Here is a 20,666-nt window from a genome sequence, read left to right as displayed (position 1 = left end):
ACCGCTGGAAAGATCAGAAGTCGGGATCTTTGGCTGCTTGTTAGCAATTTCCTGTCAGCCCACGAATTTTCTGGCTTATTGTTTTGTTTTGGGCCAGAGCTCGATGATTTATGATGGAAATCTCAGGCAAGTGCAGCTATAAATTTGATTCCGCAAGAGTAAAAATCGAACCAAGTATAGTGTGGGTTTCATTAGCTTAATTCTACAAATTTTAAGATACTTACCTAAATGGTGAACTATCAATAATACTTAACATTTTTTTAATCAATAGATAGAAGACTGAAATATTGATCATATAAGATGTTAATCATAAAACATTTGCAATTGAAAATAGATAGACACATTGTAAAGACGTGATGTATATAGCGACATTAATTTTAAAGTTTAAGAACAGAACGCTTTTAAGAAAATTTAATTTATTTAACAAACCATAACTAAGGTTACACAACTAAGCAAATAAATTACTCATACAACGAACAAAATAAATAGAGGAGGAAAAACTGTGGGCTGTCCAAGGATCTAGACCCCTTCCAAGGTGCTGTAGCTACCGGGCTGGAAACTATGTCCGCCCGCATACATGGGCACCATGTGCTTCTTGTCCTTGCGCACCATGCTCTGCACCAGGCTGGCCGACGCCGCTCCCTGCTCATCCTCCTCGGCGTCCTCGAAGTCGTCGTTCAGGACATTTGGGAAGAGAACAGGACCCGACTTGCCGGGTCTCTGGGCACGTGGCTTCTGTGTGGGGTGCAGCGGACGTAGCTTCTTGGGCTTGCGATGGAAGTAACTTGAGTAATCTGGACGAGAATAGGTCTTGGAGACGCCCTTGTACTTGTAGTGCTTCAGTCCCGGTGTAGTGTGCACAACCTTCTTCTGGTGTATGTGGTTGGAGATGCCCTCGGGGGGAATGCTAACCCGGGGCTTCGAGGGCGAGAAGCTGGTGTGCAGGGACTGCTGCTTGTGCAGATAGTTGTGGGGCAGCTCCTTGGGCTTGTAGTGGTCGTAATAGCCATGTTGCGAGTGAATGGGAGATCCTGTGGTGTAGTAAGGCCTGTACTCCCGAGGTTCGTTCACAATGACCGCCTTCCAGTCACCCTCCTGCACCGCATAGGTGGGCTGCAGCTTCTGGGAGTAATCTTCCAGCTTGTGAGCAGCCGCAATCTGTTTGTAATAGGTATCCCTGGCCTGCTGCAAGCGATCCCTGATGCCAGGATCCATGTCCATGGGCACCTGCTTAATCCTCGCATGCGGCTTGATCTCAATCAGACTGGGAATCTTGGGGTGCGAGTGCGTCAGATCCTCAATGGGCTTTTTGAGGGGTTTTATATCCGAGCTCAGGACGATGTGCTCCTGATCCTTGCTGTAGTGATTGATCTTCGACTGGGAGGTGTCGTCGTTTACGTGATTACTGCCCTCTGGGGTCTCCGTAATCGGATGCGAGTTGGCCCCCACCGTCTTGACGATGGCATTGAAGCCCTTCTTGGCATCCGCCGTATAATGGACGGTACGTATGGAGCCGTCGGGCTCCAGTATGCTGTAGTGACCCTTGACCCCGTCACCGTCTCGGGACTCCCACTGTGACTTCACATCGCCCGTATGCAGATCCTTAACACCATAACTAAAGGCATATCCCGGATGTTCCTGAAATGATAAATTTAGATTTAGGCAAATATGATTGAGGGTTTTATAAAAAGCACACCTAAAGTGGCCCCAAACCGCACCTAAAAAATCGTATACACACTTTTCGACAGCCCCAATGGCTGTGTCAACGTCTGTAGAATTTTATATGTTTTCTTGACGACCAACGAAAAAAAATGCCAAATAAAAAATGAAACAAATGCAACGTTTTTGTGTCAAGGCGAAAACGCGCGCTGTGCACAGTTTAAAAGCCACTGGAGGAGGCATTTGGGTTGCTGGGTTGGGTTTCTTTCTGTTCTTGGCCACATGGGATTGGGTTTTCTTTTGATCTGCAGCCGACATTGAAGTCAGAGCAAAGTAATTATTAATTAAGAGTACGAATTAACCCTAAGAAACTGTGGAAGGTGTATTAGTTACCAATAAAACCGTGCTTTTTAGTACTAAAACTGGATCAGTGTATGTGAGAGTGAAGAAATAATAATAATTATTTGAAAATAAATAAAAATTATATATACAAAATATAAAATATTCTAAGTGACTAATTCTCTAATTAAAAATGAGTATTCTACTAAAAATGACACATATTCAAGAGTTACGCAAGGCGGAACTTTAGTGTAAATACAAATTTAATTATAGAATTTAGTTATTTGATTTGAGTTTCTTTTTAAATCATAAATCTCAACAGTTTTAATAGCAGTGCATGTTGGCTACCACACTTTTTGTTAATAATAGTGTTAAATGCAAATGACTTTAATTTAAACTTAAATGACATTCTAGATTGTTATTTATAGCCAACATATAGCCAGGCATTAACCCCATAAAGCCGGCCACTAAATAAACCTAAAAATTTACATAAATTCAATTAATATAAAATGTAGAGCATTCGGTGTCAGCTGGACATGCGTCGCTCTGTTAGTTTTAGTGGCTATGCGGGTCCCCTTCTTTTTTTTCCTTTTTTTTGGCACCTTTAGTATTTCTAAGGCAAATTGCAAAAGTTTTTCGCATACTTTGGCGCTGGCTTCAATTAAGCGCAGAAGTCCATAAATGGCCACGCACACACGCACCCAAAACGCGAATGGTTTTCATTTTTCTTCTCTTGGTTTTTTGTTGTTGTTTTTGTTTTTGGTGGATACTATTGGCAACTATTGGTTACTTTTCTGTTCGCTGCCTATCAATTTTGGCCACAACTCCCTGCTCCGCTGTCGCTGTCCGGACGAAACAAATGATTACAAGCGAGTGTAACCTGAGCGGCAGCCGTCGGACGCACGTCCCTCTGTACGGACTACAGTCAAGACCCCTAATATTGAACACATTGAATATAGAATTTTATTAATGTTAAAAAGCAAAACATTTCTTACTTTTAAACACTTCTTGATATGAATTATGAATATGAATATGAATTATTATAAAGTTAAGAAGAGCCATTAGACAAGATCGTGTCATTATCTCTATATTTAATTGCTTATGCGGTTATGACAGTGGTTCTTTAATTAGAATTTTAAAAAGCTTTTCAGCTTTTATTGGGAGCAAGATTATTATACAGCACTTGCAATAAATGTACAGTGGTTATAAATGACAGTGGTTCTTTGATTAGAATTTTAAAAAGCTCTTCAGCTTTTATAGGGAGCAAGATTATTATACAACACTTACAATAAATGTGCTTAATTAATAGAATAAATTAGATCAATAGTTGTATTTCAATTAATGTATCACTTTCATTGAAGAACAGAAAAATACCAGAAAATATTAGAACAATAGAACTGATCTAACAATATAATTTTAATTTTCAATTATAACTTTAATTTGAATTAGTTACATGTTTCATTAAATTGTAAAAAAAAATCCAAAGGGAGAACTTGTTTAATTCCCAATTTTATTTGTAACCTTTATTTTATTTTATTTATTTGTAACCATTAGTTATTTGTAACCTTTAGTAGTTCTCAAGACTCCTTATTTTCAATTCCCCTCGAGTAGAACACAATGAAGCTGTACTGTGGGTTATAAATAAATTTGAGCGCCTGGATATATGGAGGTTTTAATAAGAGTTGCATAAGCAACTGGCCAATGGAAAATGGAAAATGACCACTGGACATTGGCCACTGGCCACCCAAAGAGATCATTGGGAGACACTATCACGGCTGGTGGCCAATTTCGCAGGCAGCTTTGTGGGTGCGTGTGAACTTTAACTCATAAATTTATGGGTGAGCAATTTATGATTTGGCTAACTGGGCGTATGCGCAATCACTCCACTCCGCGCCACAATTACATGCAAATTACGCATACGCGGCGTTGTCAACATTTTGACAACAAATCGCCCGACAGATCGTGGGAGCACACACACACAGAGCACACGAATCGAATCGAAACGAATCAAAAAATTTGTGACAGTCGCGACAGTTCCAAAAGGCGTCTACGACAGACAGACAGCATGGAAAACATTTTAGCATTTTTCGAAAACGCACCTTGCCGCACCGAGCCGAAAACAGTTACAAAAGGAAAGAATTCAATCTTGCCTTCGGGCCACCTTTCGCTTGCCTCTTGACTCGGATCGTAGGTGCAGCAGCCACAAGCTGCGCTATAAAGCCTTATATGGCGCCCCCAATCGTGTGCGCACGCAAAACGCATTTTCGCATTTTTTGTATTTTTATATTTTCCTACTTGAGCGTTTTCGCATTTTCGGCTACCTGACAGCTCTCCCCGCCCCTTTAGAAAAAAAAGAAACAATGGATTGGAAGTCAGGTCGGGCCAACAAGTTGATTTATGTGGGCGGCGGCGGAGGCGGCTATAGCCATCGAAAGATATAGTATTTGAACATTCTGCAGTCGCATGGACAACATTCACTTTCAATGGCGGAAAATGCGTTTTCCACAATCCCCAGATTAGCAGCGGTATTTATGCGTCCCCGGCTTGGGCTGCCTTGATGTATTAATCGCTGGTTGGATCCGCTCTACTTTTTGATAGATCGATCAACTACGTAATTAATTGTGAGCCGTCAGATGATTTATATCATTTAATACTCGACTAACGATCAATTTTTTGTGGACAGCTGTCAGAGTGGGATTACGCTAAAATATGTCATTTATTTGCTAATATTTGCACTGCTGCTGCTGGTGGGTGAGATCTAATAAAATAGAATTCAAGAAATTTAGACATTTCTTACATTTGAAAAGAGTTTAAATATTGTCATATATTTTAATGTTCTAAAGAAATTACAGTATGTTCTGTTAAGAGTGAACAAAAAGTAAGTAGCAAAGCTATACTTGAGTAATCTGTTACACTCTGTAATATCCTCTACCTAATATTCATATGGCTAATACACTTTTTTTTAATTCTGTTTAAATGTATAACAAATTTAATAAAACAATACAGTTGAATTAAGATTTTAGAAAGCAAATAAAGAAAAATATTTAAAATTGCAATGTAAAGCAAAATATAGAAAAATTTTTATAGAGACAAATTGAACAACTCCCATCAATTTTATTGTATAAAAACTTTAATGTTTGTTATCTGATCTTTTTTGATTAAGAATTTATATAACTCTATGGGGTCGGATGCCTCATTTATATTCTTAAGATTTTTTGTTTTACTTTTTTCCACACTTTTCACTTCTTCTATTTCTAATAATTCTTCTATTTCTTTGTATACCTAATAACCTCGTTTTCTGACATGAAGTATTCACTTACATTAAAGTTTTCAACAGTAAAAAACAACAATGTACCAAAAATCTACCAGCAAAATACCCAAACAGTAATGGCCAAAATCACATGGCAAATTAAGATATATTTTAAAATATTATTGTATGTAGTCCTTGGCAGATCTATTCGATCCATTTATTAAGAGATCTATTGATGTATATCTTAACTATTTTCTCTTAACAGACCAAAACAAGTAGAGTTTTCAATAGTTGGTCATACTTAGTTGACACCATTAATCTTTAAAAGTATAAAAAGACATATTTAATAATTTGTTGTTTGTTATTAAAATGAAATATTTAAATTCTAGTTCTTGCGGAGATTGTGTTAAACATTAACAAATTTTAACATATAAATAAAGAAAACAAATAAACTGAAAAATTACTTTAAATATGTATTTTTCTCTAACAACCACTAAATTTTATTCAGCAACTTTAAAATTTCATAGTATTTTAAATAAATGTTTTCTGTGATATATATATATTTTGTTTTTTTATTTTCTTGTCGCTGTCGCTGTCACTTACATATTGCGGGGCGTACTCCATGGTTTCATCATCATCGTCGGCGACCACAACAGGTGCCCCGCCCCTCACAGCTTCGGTGGACGGGGGGCGGGTCCCCAGGCAGATGAGGGCGAGAAGGATGGCCAGGAGGAGGGGCGGCGGCGCTGCCGGCTGCGACGGCAGGCGGCTCGTTATCTGCAAAAAGGCATTTAAGCGGAATATGAATGCGCTTTTATCAGCGGAGCGCTTAATAAACGGAGCGATAAAACGAGTTAAGCCAGCATACCGAGCAGTCAATAAATTGCCAACAAAATTATTACGCGAGCCCAATAGGAAATAAAAAGCGCAAAAAGCGGGAGACACAGAAATTAATTGGACACCGAACGGAGAAGCGTGTCGGGGGATTTTGGCTGGGAGGTGAAACCCGATCCCCGATCCCCGATCCCAGACCATGTCATACAGCGTTGTGACAGTTGTCAAATGGTAATGGCAAAATACACCTTGCCGTCCGAGATCCGAAATGAAAAACGCCAAAAAATCGGTGCTCCGAAATTAGGCAGCCAAGCAGACAGAGAGACACCGGGCACATTTGTAGCGAGCATATGACAGCAAATGCCTGTCCAACGAATACTTTTGGAGATTGATGGCTTTGCTTAAGACCAGTAGCCCAAGTTGCCACCACCCTGCCCCGATTCCGATTTTGATTTCTATTTCGATTTCGATTTCGGCTGCGAGATGGAAACGGGTCTGGCAGGATGGAGCGTACTCGCAGCGTACAATTCAATTTTCCCAATTGCCTCGCATTTGTTTCTTTGCAAATTGCCAAACATTTTTTGGACATTTTCGATTTTCGGCTGGGAGTTACGAGATCGCCCCAGACTCGCCTCGATTGGCATGTGTCTCTGCTTTGGGAAGGTTTCAGCTCGGCTCAGACTCTGTGATCGGTTTAATTAGCCCGGCCACAATGGCCACTGCCACAAAGGCCCAAAAGTACAAGACGGCCGAGCAAATGAAGCGAAATTCAATTTGGGACACTTGTTAAGTCAAATAATTGCAGATCTTAAGAATAATACAACAGTATAATTGTTTTAATATACGACAAATCGATCTTATATATGTGGTCAACTTGTTTGAAATTATCTTCAAAGCCAAGCTTCTTGGAAAACTATTGAGGTAATTAACTTTAACTAAATTGATTTAGCTTGAGAGTATTAATTATATAAGTTATTCTTACACTAGTGTAATCTATGAATTATGTCAACTGAACCATTTAACTTTAATAAGAATATTAAACATATTTCGTTCTATAAAAGGATATTGTATGGAACAGCCTAAAGTATTTAGTGTTTTTTTTACGGTAATCAGGTGCAAAACTATGCCAAAATTATACCCATCAAAGAAAGTGTTATTATTTTATTGACTAATTCTTTTAGGGGAAATCAGATAAAAATTATATAAATTCTAAAGACATCACATAAATTATGTTTCTTATAAATAAAGACCGTGACGAAATTCTCCATCAAAATTCTCTAAACTTTTATAAAACCTACTCATCTACATTTTAAACATAAACTAATCCCTTAATTTGTCATTAAATATGACTTTTAATTGCTCAATGTTCAAATGGTTGATTTGCATTTGTGGACTTTTGCACGACTTTCACTCAAAGTGAAAGTTTTCTCTCTTTATAACTTTCGCTCATGATTGCAAACTGCCAAAAAGTGCAGGTCGATGCAAAGTAAATGCCAGCTTTTGTGACATTTTAGTTGAAACACTTACAAAGAACCGCATGGTGAGTACAACTTATTTAAATTATGCTACGGAAAACACGTCACTGGTAACAGATCACTGATCACTGATCACTGGAAAAACGCGCTGCAAACGCTCCTCGTCGAACCGCTGCCGTTGCCTCAATGTCAAGGACAAAAACGTAATTAAAGCGTTGGCGAGGCATTGCCAAAGTATTTATAGATGAAGACGAAGACCGGCACACAGAGCTCAGCATCGGTTTCGTTTTCCCGGCAACGAGATTTTCCGGCTTCACCGGTTCCACTTCCACTTCCAGTCCCCAGCGGCCACATCCAGCCATCCGAGAGACGCAACCAACTGCGATGAGCACCGCATTGCAGATTGCACACCGAAGATTGCGGAGTGTGGATCGCAGCTGGGCTGCTTTGTCGCTTCCTAAGCTCGGTCTAATTGACAATTACTCGCGGCTCGGAGAGCTCTCCGCCTGGCCACTGATACCGCTGCGGTATCTGGCCAAACATACATACATATGTATGTACACATATCCAGGCAGCGCCGACTGCCCGATTTGGACGGACCGACTTTTGGTTTCAGGCGCCGCCGTGCGGCAAGTAAAAGTAGTCGGCGACGCGACGCGACGATCCGTTGCAGCTGTCTAATGGCATTATAAAATTTATATCTGCCAGCATTACGTTTCGACTTTACATAAATTAATGGCGATTTGCTTTGCGAATGTGTCGTGTCTCCACTTTGCCAGTTAATCCTAGTAATCCGTATTAAAATCAAGTGGTGCGGACCACCACAGACATCGCTGGTGCAAATTATAAAGCTTGGGAAAATTTCCCAGAAGCTTACGTTTTGTGTGAGCGAAAAAACTTTATATCCATACTTTATGCTACTTTGTATTGCTGTAAAACCTTAAAAATTACGATTTTCACAGTTATTTGCTTTTAGAAGAAAATAGAGGATTCAATTGTATAGTTATTGAATTTGTCTTAAATATAAGTCCTAAAATTCAACGTGTTATTGAATGAAAAGCCTGGAAAAAAGGTATTTCAAAGTAAAACACTAAAGCATGTTTCGATCTTCCTTTGCGAAAGTCTAATTCAGAAAACTATCAATCAGATTTTAATGTTATGTTATGTTTGAATGTTATCCCAATATTCAAGTTTGAGAATTTTTAGGTATACTCTTTGCATCAATTTTGGCTTTACTAAAGTTTGGAATTTATATTTAATATGTTAGGTGTATCATAGATTGCCTCATGATTCATGGATGTTATGTTTTGTCAAATAATTCAAAATGTAATACTTCAAGCACAAAAGAGTTGCATTTTAAAGCAAACATTTTGCTTCCCTTGGACATCGCTTGCCACCCTCCCAACATGCCACAAGGATCAATTTGAATAAACTTATGCTTATGTATTTTAATATAAATACAATTTAAGATAAAGTGAAATACTATATTCGTTTGCTTTTCTCAGGTAAATAATTTGCATCCTTAAATATTCGTTCCATGTCGCTTTCGATCAGTCAGTCCACATCAGAGGTCCTTGAATCAGTGCAGTTGCTTCACGCTCACATAGCTGCTGGCATGCCCATGGCCGCCGTGTCCATAGCCTCCGTAGTGTGCCACATCGATGGGACCATAGCCGTAGTTGGCTCCGTAGACATCGCCGTGTCCGTAGCTCTTTTGGTAGATCTGGGGATGGTGGGCATGTCCCAGCTTCTTCACTACAGCATTGAAGCCGTTGTGGTCGTCGGCGGTGTACTCCACCACCCGAGTGGTGCCATCGGATTCCTTGAGGGAGTAGCTGCCCTTGACCTTGTCGCCATCCCGGGTCTCCCACTGGCTCTTATGGTCTCCGGTATGGGCGTCCTTGACGCCGTAGTCAAAGTGGTACTTGGGATAGTGGTGGGGTTCGTGCTTCTCGTAGCCGTGGCCGTATCCCGCATATGCCTGGCTGGGATATCCGTGTCCGTAGATTCCGCCATAGGTACTGATCACATCGTGGTCGTATCCATACCCATGGCTCTTATGGACGGGCTCCTCGTGCTTGACCACCGAGCTGTAGCTGGTGGCATGTCCTCCATGGGGGGCCGCCACTCCGACGCCCACTAACACGGCGAATATCAGACCTCCGCTAAAGGATTTCATTGTGGCCACTGCAATAGGTGTTCTTCAATTGGAACTCTGACTAAGTCTGCTGGTTCTAAGAGGGCTCACTTAGACATTTTATAGCTGTCCAAAAGTCTGGGGCAATCAACCATCGGACAGTCGTTCTCTTGGCCAAACCATTCACCATTCGTGCTAGCTGATTTGTTAATTACCCCAATAATTCATAATTATTATTATTGTATTCGGCCATTGAGCTCTATAGAAAATCGAATTCGTTTACAATTAAATTCTGCTGAAAGTAATTAATTATAACACAAATGAAACGGTGCATACAAGTTCATTATTGCTTCGATACGTTTGCACTGGAGTTCAAGAGAAGGGCGAGTCTGAGTCTAAGAACTCGATTGCTCAAAAGGGCAAAAACCAAAGCACCACAAGCAACTAGGAAATGTTGTACATTAAAACTAGAACTAGAAGGTCGTTGAAAAAAATTCAAAAATAATTTTGAAATTATGAACTTTCCACACCAAGAATTTTAATTTAAAATTGTACGGCCATTAATTAATCCAAAATATGATTCATGGTTCTTGGTGAATCAATAAAAGTATATTAAATATTAGCTAGAACGTAATTGAAGAGTGTTAAGACCATTTCATAAATATAATATCAAAACTAGCCTTCATCTTTAACTCAAACTAAATAATATTAAATTACATCACTGATAATTGCAATGAGTTCTTCGCAGTTTAAAGACCTCGCAGATTGCACAACTGTAATGTTTACTTTTTTTTTTAAATCAATATTATAACAAATTGCCAGACTATGATTTTAATACTATATAATTATGGTTGCAAATTTGAGGCTATATGCAACTCTATACATGTATATTGCTTTTATGTCTTGATTCCTAAGCTTTGTAATATATTTTGACTGAAGACGGTCATGTTATTAAATCAATTAAATTTAAGAATTTCCTAATAGACAGTCTATTCTTGTTTATATTGCTTTATTCCACATAGCCAAACCTCTCACCTTGTTAATTTTAAATATTTAGAAAACTAATCTGAGCAATTCGGAAGCGTTAGTTGCCCCAAAACGGACCCCCGGGTCGAAGCACCGACTGATTGGACGTTCCGCCCAGCGCCACGTCACGCCTTCTCCCCCCCGTGTCAGCCGGCTCAAGGTCATTCGGAGTCAATCGGCGGAGTAGGGGAGGAGAATCGAAGAAACGCAGCGAGCCGAGGCGGCTATGGCTAAGTAATTTGAAAGCGGGCCACACTTGTTGATTGATTTCTAAGCTCCAAAAGCAACAACAAGTGTTGCGTTTTTTACTTTGTTTTGTTTTATTTTGCCTGCTGGGCGGTGTTCACGCCCCGCTTATTCAAGTTGTTGCTTTTTATTCCGAGTTTTTGATTTTTCGAGCCACATTTAATTTGCCAATCGCCCCGCCAAGATTATGAATACGAATGAGGAAAAATGAAAATTTGCGAAAAAATTCCAAGTATTTTTTCATGCCCGATTTTTTGGGGGGCTCTTACTTTTTTTCTAGCCTATTTAGCCTCGAGAGTAAAGTGTAATTAATCGATCCGTAGAATGGGCTGAAGTATAAAAGCGTTAGACAATGTCTAGTGATTATCACAGTTCCCATTGCGATTTAGGCCAAGCAAGTCGATCGGAAATCAACGAAAATGGCTCACAAACTGACCATCCTTTGCTGCGCTCTCCTGGGTGTGGCCGCCGCTAGCTACATCCCCCATGGTGGCTATGAGCATGGACACGGACACGGACACGGAATCGGTTACAGCATTCAGACGCACCATGAGGCGCCCAAGAAGTGGCAGGACCATCACCAGGAGCACCACCACTGGGCAGAGGCTCCCAAGGCCCACCAGTGGGCACCAAGTCACGACACTCAGCACCATTGGGCACCAGTTGCTGCGCACGACAACCACCATGAGTGGAGTCATCATCATGAGGAGCCCAAGCACCACCCCAAGTACGAGTTCGACTATGGCGTGAAGGACACCAAAACCGGTGACATCAAGCAGCAGTGGGAGACCAGAGACGGCGACAAGGTCAAGGGTGGCTACACCATGAAGGAGGCCGACGGTCGCACCAGGATCGTTGAGTACACCGCTGACGCCCACAATGGATTCCAGGCCACCGTGAAGCATGTCGGACATGCTGAGCACTTCGAGCACAAGCAGCATGGTCATGGCCATGGATACGATCACGGACATGGACACGCCACCAGCTACGTGGATGTGAAGCAGGACACCAGCAGCAAGGGGCAGGATGCGAGCAGCAAGTGGTGGTAAAGGATATCACTCAGGCGACTGTACTACTACCTGAGAGCATAGCGGATATCAGTGATGTAAAGCCAACGATAATCCAATGTTTATGTTCCAACGACTCAAACTAAATACTTGTAAATAGAGACAATTAGTTGTAGGCAAATAAAGCGAAGCAAAGAGCAGGAAATGCATTGAAATATAAAATATAAATGTGTTTTATTACAGTGGAGCTTGGCGAGTAATTCATTTAGTGAATTCGAAAACACCCTAAATTCAAGAAATGTTTGCCCATTCAACGGTAACTAAATTTAATTACTGGGTCAAGCGAAAATAGTAAAATATTAGGCAAATTTAAGCCAAAATAACTAAGAATGGGCTTGTATAAGATCATATTGCCTTATGCTAAGGAATTAAAAAATAAACATTTAAAATATCGATTGACCATGACTTTATTGGTTACTTGACCGACTATCAATTGATAGTGCCAACCGTCGGCTCATAGAAAATAATGTATAAAAATCCCTACATATTTGGAAAAACTTGATATACACCTCAAAATGTGGAGAGTTTGAGATTTTAACAACTTTGCAACACTGAACCATCTATATGTAAAATCACATATGTATTATGTAAGGAAAGTTTGTTAGCTCGCTAAATATATTTTACAAGAATATATACTAAATATTTAAAAAATGTGTTTATCAACATTACCATAACATAACATAATAAGATATATTTTGTAGTTTTAATCGGCAGTTGATTTTAACAACAAATTTACATAATGTTGAACTTACAGCACGTAAAAACATTTTGTTTGAGATATTGACACTAAAAGCGCCACTTTGTGAATATCCGGAACTAAGCTAAAATGAAACCACTTGCTGAAACACTTAAAGCAGTTCAGCAAGCAGCGCAGACAATTGATCTGCTTGTGTTGTTTTAAAGCAGTGTTTTCAAATGTGAAATTCTTTTGAAAACCTAAAAACTATAATATGTATACATATAAAAAAAATAAAAAATAAAGTTAGCAATACAATCAAAGAAATTTCAAAAGGGTTAAGTTATTTAACAAAAGCATTTTTTTTTTACATTTTAAGCAATTGGAAACCACGAAAAACAGACTTAAATCAGACAGCGCTGGTCTCTTTGTCATCTGTCCACACATTGATGGAATTCTGTCCAATGGAAACCGAAGCATCTTGGACCCTTCAAATAAATTCATCAATTAAACATTAATTTATGCCGTGAAGCAAAGTTTTGCGGTCACATAAATCTGCGAGCGTTGTTTGCCTGGACCGCAATGGGCGGAGTTGGCCCAAACCCGTTGGGCTGCTGACCTCGGAGCCCGGGGACAAAATGATTGAGGCTCCGCCATGGGAAAATTCCATTTGCCATGCTCCGAGGATAAGACTGCCACCGAAATGTAAATGATGTTGAAACATTTATTGGTTACAGGGAGAACATTTCCACGCCGCGATAAGCGACAAACTGTTGACAGTTGGGATTGGGATCTGTAAGGGATATGCCCGGATTTATTTGCCGAGCTAGTTACGCGTGTATGTGTGCGGAAAAATAAAGCGGCGGGAAAAACCTTTGCCTTTGGCTCATAGTTCGCAGCTTCTCCACACACTGCCGGCCAGTCTTGGCCACCAGCTCCTCCAGCTCCGCCTCCACCTCGCTGAAGCTCCTTCTCCACGTTATTCGCCTTTATATGGTTTCATTAAAAATGCAAATGAGCAGTGGAGATTGCAATCGTGGCAGGCGGCCAGGTGGGGTCAACAAAAAAGAAACAAAAAAAAAAAAAAAGGGTAAAAAAAGGAAAAGCTCACACAAAGACCGAAACGCAGACGTGAAATTTATGCCAAGGGTTCAGGAACTGAAATTTATTGTTGCCATCGCGGTACATCGAATATAAAGCGGGTTTCGTAATGAAAATAACTCATACTTCAAGCAACTATTTATGAAACAGTTGATATTTCCTAAGTATAATTCGATTTTTTTTAATTTGGATTAAAAACCCGTTCAAAAACAAAGTATGACAAATGTTTATAAGCCAAATCACCTAGTTCTAGTCAATATGTACCACTAAAATGAGATATTTAAGGCCAAATTAATTTTCAATTTATAGTAGTTTTGTAGTTGGATCCACGTTCTTCTTGTTCTGTTTTTTATTTTTTTAACCGTAAACATTTTTTCAAAAGGGTGTACCCGAAATTTCAAGATCTTTTTTTTTAAATGAACTTTTGCTACATACTCTTTAAAACATTCACAAGGTCGATCCTTTTGGGACATCCTTGAAATGTAGTGATTTTGTCAGGAATAGTTGACAAATTCCTTAGTTTCTTTCATTTTTTCATTACAGCCTTTTTTTTAATAAAGAAAATATATGCGACTGTTGATTAAATAAAAATATACGTTGTATAAGTTTTCATCACCTCTATATTTTATACATATACATATATACAACACATTCAACAAACAAATTGTGATTGAACGTTAAGAATTTATAATATTATTTTCTTGGATTAGGTTAATTAATTAATTAATAATTATTTATTTATTATTACATCAAAATTTATTTCATCAAAAATCTACTGTGTACCTGAAGTACAAAATTGAGAGCTTAAGTAAAATATGCACAAATCTGCGAAAGTCTTTTTCAGTAAAATTTAAATAAATAATAAAATATATAAAAATAATTTTAAATAATAACAAAAATTTAATTCACTTTATTACTATATATTTATAATATTTGGCAGATTTCCCAGAGCTAGGAGAAAGTGAATGGCGTCCTTTTAGGGATCTTTGACTGTACCTTGATTTGCTGGGAAATGCCTGCAGTTAGAGGCAGATTTGGCCGGTGGTTGAGGCCTTCTGCAGGTATATCTCAATTGCATTCTTTCCGTAATATAGTACTGTTGCCCTTTCGACCTTTTTGTCGCTTGCCCAAAGGCGTTCGCCAGACACAGAACCCAGAATGGGGAGAACTGAATCAGAGACGGAAAGCAGGAGAAGCAGGAAAAGCAGCTCGAAAGCCGAATTAAATCGGCGAAAGTTCAAAATGAATGAAAAGCAGCTAGCGACGAATAAATGAATGAAACGAAAATGAATCCCAAGGGAAGGAGGAGTGCAGCGGAAAAGAGCAACCAGCGCCTGGAAAAACTGTAGCCCTGCTTCGGTCGCGTTCGGTCCTCAGTTTTCCACCGACCATTTGGCCCTGTTGTTATGACAGGCGGGCATGTCAGGGGCGAACGTGGCGGATGAAGGGGCATGGCATGGGAGGGGTTCAAGGACTGCCACGAAAACAGAGGGCGCACGGGGAAGTTTTGCCTGATTTCGGCGCCGCTCAAAGTATAATAATGTGACCCGTCGATCCCAAACTCCTTTTGCTCTTACAGCTCCTGAAGTCCAACACATAGTGTTGCCATAAACTTCAAAGTTTATTCCGGCATGTAGAGACATTTTTAATTAATTTAAATTTCAGTCTGTTCTTTTAATTTAAACCAATTAAAATTAAATAATTAAAATTAAATAAACTATATATTAAATACCCGAGAGATCAGCAGTTGAATTTGAGAATTTTAGTTTATAAATTTTAATGCCGAGACAATTTTGGAGAATTAGAGGTTTAGTTTTACATTTTGTGGGGCATTTAAGATGCTAAAAATAAAGATTATTATTCAGTGCTAAATATGAATAGTCTTTTTATCGTTTCCATTAGTATAATATTTTAAATATTTTGTAAAAGTTTCGGCCCCTTGAAATTGCATCACCACTGGCGCCTTGTCGCTATGTGGGCGTGGCCAGGGCCCGGTGGAAAAGTGCAGCATGGCGGCCTGGCCTGCTCCAAGTGCACACTTTCTCATGGCTTAGCTCTTTGCTGCATGCCTCGTTGGCTTTTCCGAGGGGGTTGGGAAACTCAGGACGTGGCTTATGCAACAAATAATTTAATTTTATGCTGCATACAAAAAGGCGCAACTGGCATACGAACGAAAGAACCAACCGACGACGAATGAACGGGGAGGCGGAACGACAACGGAAATGCCACTTTACGGCCTGTTTGACGGAAAAGTGGACGTTAAGTTGTGAATATGATGATGGAGATGAAGAAAGTTGATGATGATGAGCACGATTATGGCCAGGACCCACTGGCTGACCAAGACAGAGAGAGAGAGAGAGAGCAACAAGCAGCGCACAGTGGGGCCGAAAGTCACTTTTATTCAATCAATAGCTAAAATAATTGATAAAAGACCGAAAATATGAAATTTCGATTCCAATCTTCTATAAGAAATCAATAAATTTACGTATTTTAGGATAGAGTTGCTTAATCTATGTCATCATCATCACAGCATTTCCTTTCATGTTGATATCCTTCTAACTGAGGAAGTTATATGTTTGGTCCACTGTGCAGCAACTGAAATATAGCGCTAACGCCCCTTGGGACTATGCGGAGCAAAAAGAGAGGTTCACAAAACGCCATCGAGGTCAGCCATAAACTGGCCTAAATGTCATATCAACTGAAGAAGATGTCCTGCGAGCGAAAGGGCAGCGCCATCAAAGCGAAGGATTAGGGCGTAAAAATGCCCGTAGAGGTTTCCATAAATTTTGTGGTTGATTATCATATGAATAAGGTAATTGGATTATTATTTAAGTGTCTATTTTGTTTATTGACAATGTAATTTATCTAAATGGAAGGAATTTTGTATATTACATTATATCGAATTTTTCTATTTCATGAGTTGCTGGTGTTGTGAATATACATATAAGAACCAAGTTTTTATTGATTGAATGCTTTTTAAGTCATTGAAAAATTGAGTAAAGCAAATACTTCGTAAATAATCGATAAATAAATAAACAGCTCCAGGCGAGGATACCTTCCTATGAAACAACCGGTAAAATGATTGCAAAATTTAAAAAATTCGAAATACTTTATGTACCAAGTTTGTATTGTTTTTCCACTTTATGGAAAAGATTATCAAGGCACACATCAAACGCTAATTGTAGACTTTAATTGATTTTTATGAATGCCTTGATCTGAGTACAAAGACCTATAAGCCCCCATAGACACCCATAAGCCCTGAAACCATCCAATCGCCACCCGGCTGTCCCGTATTTCACGCCCTTTTGGGCAGCAGACAAATATCTTAATAAAGCCGAGGTCGGCAATCAAATAGTTGAAGCGCAAAATATAAAACATAAAATATGATTAACATATCAAATCCAATAGCAGCATTTCTGCCAACGCAGACACAACAACAAAAAGAAGAAACAGACTTTTCATGATTGGGTTCGTACGAAAATACCAGCAAAAAAAGGCCAAAGGATAACGAAGCATGGAATTTGGGTCTGCAAACCGAAACTGACCGCCTCATAAATTGCAAAAACAACAGGACCAACAAATACAATATTAATACGAAATTCAACGAACGAAACGGATCAACAAATGAGCAAATATCAAAACCTATAAAACCATTTAGTCAGATGAGCGTGAAATTCTCTATACATTTTTTCCAAGGATTTGCAGGCTTCTTTTTTTTTTTCGTTTGCTGGTTATCCGCTTTAAACCTGAGGAAATAGAAAGGCACGAGGGGATTTTGCAACCAAGTATGGCCACAAATTTTGCAACAACTGTGCGGCATTTTATGAGTTTGCCTCGCCCACACACACTGGAGGCACACACATGCAGCATCACACACAACAGTGGCAGGCAGTCATGACACTTCTGGGCCAGCGTTAAATAACATTTAAACAGAGGCCCAGGACACGTACAAAGCACCGGGCGGTGCAGGGGCGTCCAAGAGGGAAGGTCCAAGGGGTAGGGCGTGGTCATGGACATGGAATAGAAGGATGCGGGTACACAGAGAACTATTATCTATTAGATTGAAATGAGATCGGTGATAAAGTGACATGTAAATGCATTGGTTTTGGTTATAGAGTTTAAATACAGTCTAATAATATCTTTGTGGCAGTTTAGAAAGGAATATATTATTGCTATTATATATTTAGATTATCAGTATATTGTACAAATATCATTTGTCAAAGACTGACCTTAATGATAGTAACAGTTTAAAGGTTTCGAAAGTACCATCAATTATCTTTCCATTGATCCCCAATTAGAATGCCGAACATTAATAGATCGACTCTTCTAAAATCTAAAGCCAAGAGTTAATACTCTTATAATAATATAGTAAAGAATTATCTTTTTCTCTCTCTGTATCAACCGACATGACACAAGAAGGCCTTGCCAAAGCAGCGCCAGAAACATTGGCTACAGTTTTTGGCGGTTACCTCGACTCCCTCGCGACTCCCCTGATCCTGGTGCGTGGTACTTTGGCCTGTCCAGCTGCTATCCTGACTTGTCCTGGCTGCTTATGACGGCAGGAATTAAATTTCATTTAATGTGCCGAAACTTTCCACATAGATATATAAACACACACGCACACACACACATGAGGCGTCTGCGGCGGCATTTTATGATAACAAAAGGAGGTCAAAGTGGACCTGCTGGTACGCTGCCATCTCCATCCACATCCCCATGCCCAGTTTCTTCCACAGAAATCTCCACCCTTGCTAGTGCACCCAGAAAAATGATTATTTTGCGTAATTAACCCAAAATTATACGTATTTATGTACTGTGTCGGACGGAGATTCAGCTTGAAGGTCATCGTTAATGGCCATTAAAAACGCTTTAATTATGGGTCAAACAGATGTTAACCCAAGACAAAGGGAAAGTTTTGCTAATGGGAAATGTTTGAGGAGGAGAAGGATGTACTTAGAAAGGTTCTCTCTAAGAATTTTTATTAGCCCAATATGACTTTGAAAATATATCTAAATATTTTTGAATAGATAGTTTTTTGATATTTAAAGAATTATAGAAAGCTATCTTGTACTTGATGGTTTTGTTAAGAAAATATTAAATTGTTATTGAGATTAAACAAGTTTATTTTATATTTATATTAAAAGGTATTTAGAGCGAATCTCTTCACTTACCGATTTTGGCTTCATTTGAGCAAAAAATAATAACCTTAGAATTTTAATGTCGATAATGCCCAAATGATGAGCCTCTTACCGTCCATCTATATTAAGCTCCATTAAGTGTTCACGATGCTGACCCATTTCGTTTCGACGTTGTAGGATTCCCTTTTTGGTAAGAGAACTGCAATGATGGGCTTAAAAAATAATGCCCTGCCGTGAGCCAGAAAATCAGACCGCCACAAATGCCCCACTTAACGCTTGACTAGGCGCAAGGTCGTTGAGCAGAATCAACAAAAGCTGCGGCTCCAAGGGGCGGGCTTTCGATAATTGGTGGGGAAAGACTCACAGGACTCTCCAGGGATATAAGGGCCAAGAAATTGGCAAGGACCAGGGCAAAGGCAGCAGGGATCCCTGGGAGGAGAAGACGGCACTCCATCAGCGGGGCAGTTGAAGCGTGTGCTCAGGGCACTAAATTACGTTTAGTGGGTTAATAAAATGATGAGCACTTTTATGCAAATTAAATTAAATGGGTCTAAGGTTTTGGGGGGCGGGTTCAGGATGTGCCAGCATCCTGGCTTTGAGCAAGCATTTAATGTATTATTTATAAAGGATTATCAGGCTTGGCGTCATGCATGACAGGCCAACAGACCAACAGGATAACAGGAAGTCAACCTCTGCCTAACGAGGACGTCTAATTGCCGCCGACAGGATCTGTCTTGGCCCCATTGTTTCTGTCTTCAATTGTATGCATTATGAGCCGCTCATTAACAAAGCAAATGAAGAAAAGTCAAAGGGTTCGTCGAGCCTTGAAGGACAAAAATCATACGAAAAGCCAACCACGAAAGCCAGAAATATTTCTATGAAACACCTTACCCCGTGTGTGCGAATGGGTGTGAGTTGCTGTGAGTAAACATAATTTAAATTTATGAAGCCATAGGAATTTTCAAACACAAAAGTCAAATTGTATTGTTTTGCATAATACACCCGGCATACACTCTCAATTAGAGTTACTGTAATTGTAAGTAATTGTTTTTGTTTTTAATTTTTTGTTTTTGTTTTTTTTTTGTTTAGCTGTAAAACTGGAAAAACTAATTAAGAAAGCTATTAAATATATGTTACATATAAAACAATATTATATATAAAATGCAAGGAAGCAAACTAAGAAGATCTAAGCATATAAATAATTTAATCACTTAACCTGATGGTGTTACAAAACTCTAGTTAGAGTGCGAGCTTAATTATAAGCTTTCTATACTTTATTTCAATCCAAAATTACAATTATTATGAACATGAAGAGGCATACTTTCGAGGACTTAGACAAATCATTATACCCCGAGGAAGCTCTGACAGGAGTCTCGCAATTAGGCTTCCTGTTGCCACACACACACACACACACACACACACTATACATATGCAAATCCGCATTTACATAGATGTGGAATATAATCGAGGGCGTCCGTGTGTGTTGTGTTTTTGTAAAGTGAAAGCAAAGTTGGCTTTTATGGCAACATTTTTCCTTTTGGAAAGCATACGCGAGTATGTATGACATTTTACATAATTAACTGACAATGAGTTTATGTACACAAACAAACACAGACACAATGCGGACATGCATTTACATATTTACATATAAATGTGGGCAGAAGGCCGTAACCTTTCCCCTGGAGCTCCCGCTTATTCTCAAAGGACTTAAGTTAATT

General features: G+C 39.3%; 3 protein-coding genes across 5 annotated transcripts; 1 reads left to right on the top strand and 2 right to left on the bottom strand.

Moving 5' to 3' along the window:
• Window positions 1–399: 399 nt before the first annotated feature.
• Window positions 400–8,034, bottom strand: Cpr76Bc (Cuticular protein 76Bc). Of its 3 annotated transcripts, none has more exons than XM_020957268.2 (3): window positions 7,610–8,034; window positions 5,852–6,025; window positions 400–1,638 (listed from the first exon to the last, which is right to left on the bottom strand). In XM_020957268.2, the coding sequence occupies exons 1-3, from the start codon at window positions 7,619–7,621 to the stop codon at window positions 520–522; spliced, it is 1,305 nt and encodes a 434-aa protein (XP_020812927.2). In that variant the 5' UTR covers window positions 7,622–8,034; the 3' UTR covers window positions 400–519. The 3 variants fall into 3 exon arrangements, with proteins under 3 accessions (XP_020812927.2, XP_086690630.1, XP_086690629.1); XM_086834504.1 differs by lacking the exon at window positions 7,610–8,034 and adding an exon at window positions 6,117–6,254; XM_086834503.1 differs by lacking the exon at window positions 7,610–8,034 and having other exon boundaries at window positions 5,852–7,160.
• Window positions 8,035–8,979: 945 nt separating this feature from the next.
• Window positions 8,980–9,782, bottom strand: Cpr76Bb (Cuticular protein 76Bb). Its single transcript, XM_020957300.2, has one exon. The coding sequence runs from the start codon at window positions 9,734–9,736 to the stop codon at window positions 9,137–9,139; it is 600 nt and encodes a 199-aa protein (XP_020812959.1). The 5' UTR covers window positions 9,737–9,782; the 3' UTR covers window positions 8,980–9,136.
• A 1,603-nt stretch (window positions 9,783–11,385) lies between these two features.
• Cpr76Ba (Cuticular protein 76Ba) lies at window positions 11,386–12,195 on the top strand. The gene has a single exon (XM_020960850.2). It carries the CDS (start codon window positions 11,386–11,388, stop codon window positions 12,013–12,015), a length of 630 nt encoding a protein of 209 aa, XP_020816509.2. The 3' UTR covers window positions 12,016–12,195.
• Window positions 12,196–20,666: the final 8,471 nt, after the last annotated feature.

This window comes from Drosophila serrata, unplaced genomic scaffold (assembly GCF_035046125.1).
Source record: "Drosophila serrata isolate PLE 108 unplaced genomic scaffold, ASM3504612v1 contig_272, whole genome shotgun sequence".
Lineage (NCBI taxonomy): Eukaryota > Metazoa > Arthropoda > Insecta > Diptera > Drosophilidae > Drosophila > Drosophila serrata.
The sequence above is the reverse complement of the archived record's forward strand: the minus strand, read 5'-3'. Positions and strand labels throughout refer to the sequence as shown.

Coding starts and splice junctions, on each gene's coding strand:
- Cpr76Bc (XM_086834503.1), bottom strand. CDS start 6,283: ATGGTCTGGGATCGGGGATCGGGGATCGGGTTTCACCTCCCAGCCAAA. Junction 1,639..5,851: donor TGGAGTACGCCCCGCAATAT/GTAAGTGACAGC, acceptor TTATCATTTCAG/GAACATCCGGGATATGCCTT.
- Cpr76Bb (XM_020957300.2), bottom strand. CDS start 9,736: ATGAAATCCTTTAGCGGAGGTCTGATATTCGCCGTGTTAGTGGGCGTC.
- Cpr76Ba (XM_020960850.2), top strand. CDS start 11,386: ATGGCTCACAAACTGACCATCCTTTGCTGCGCTCTCCTGGGTGTGGCC.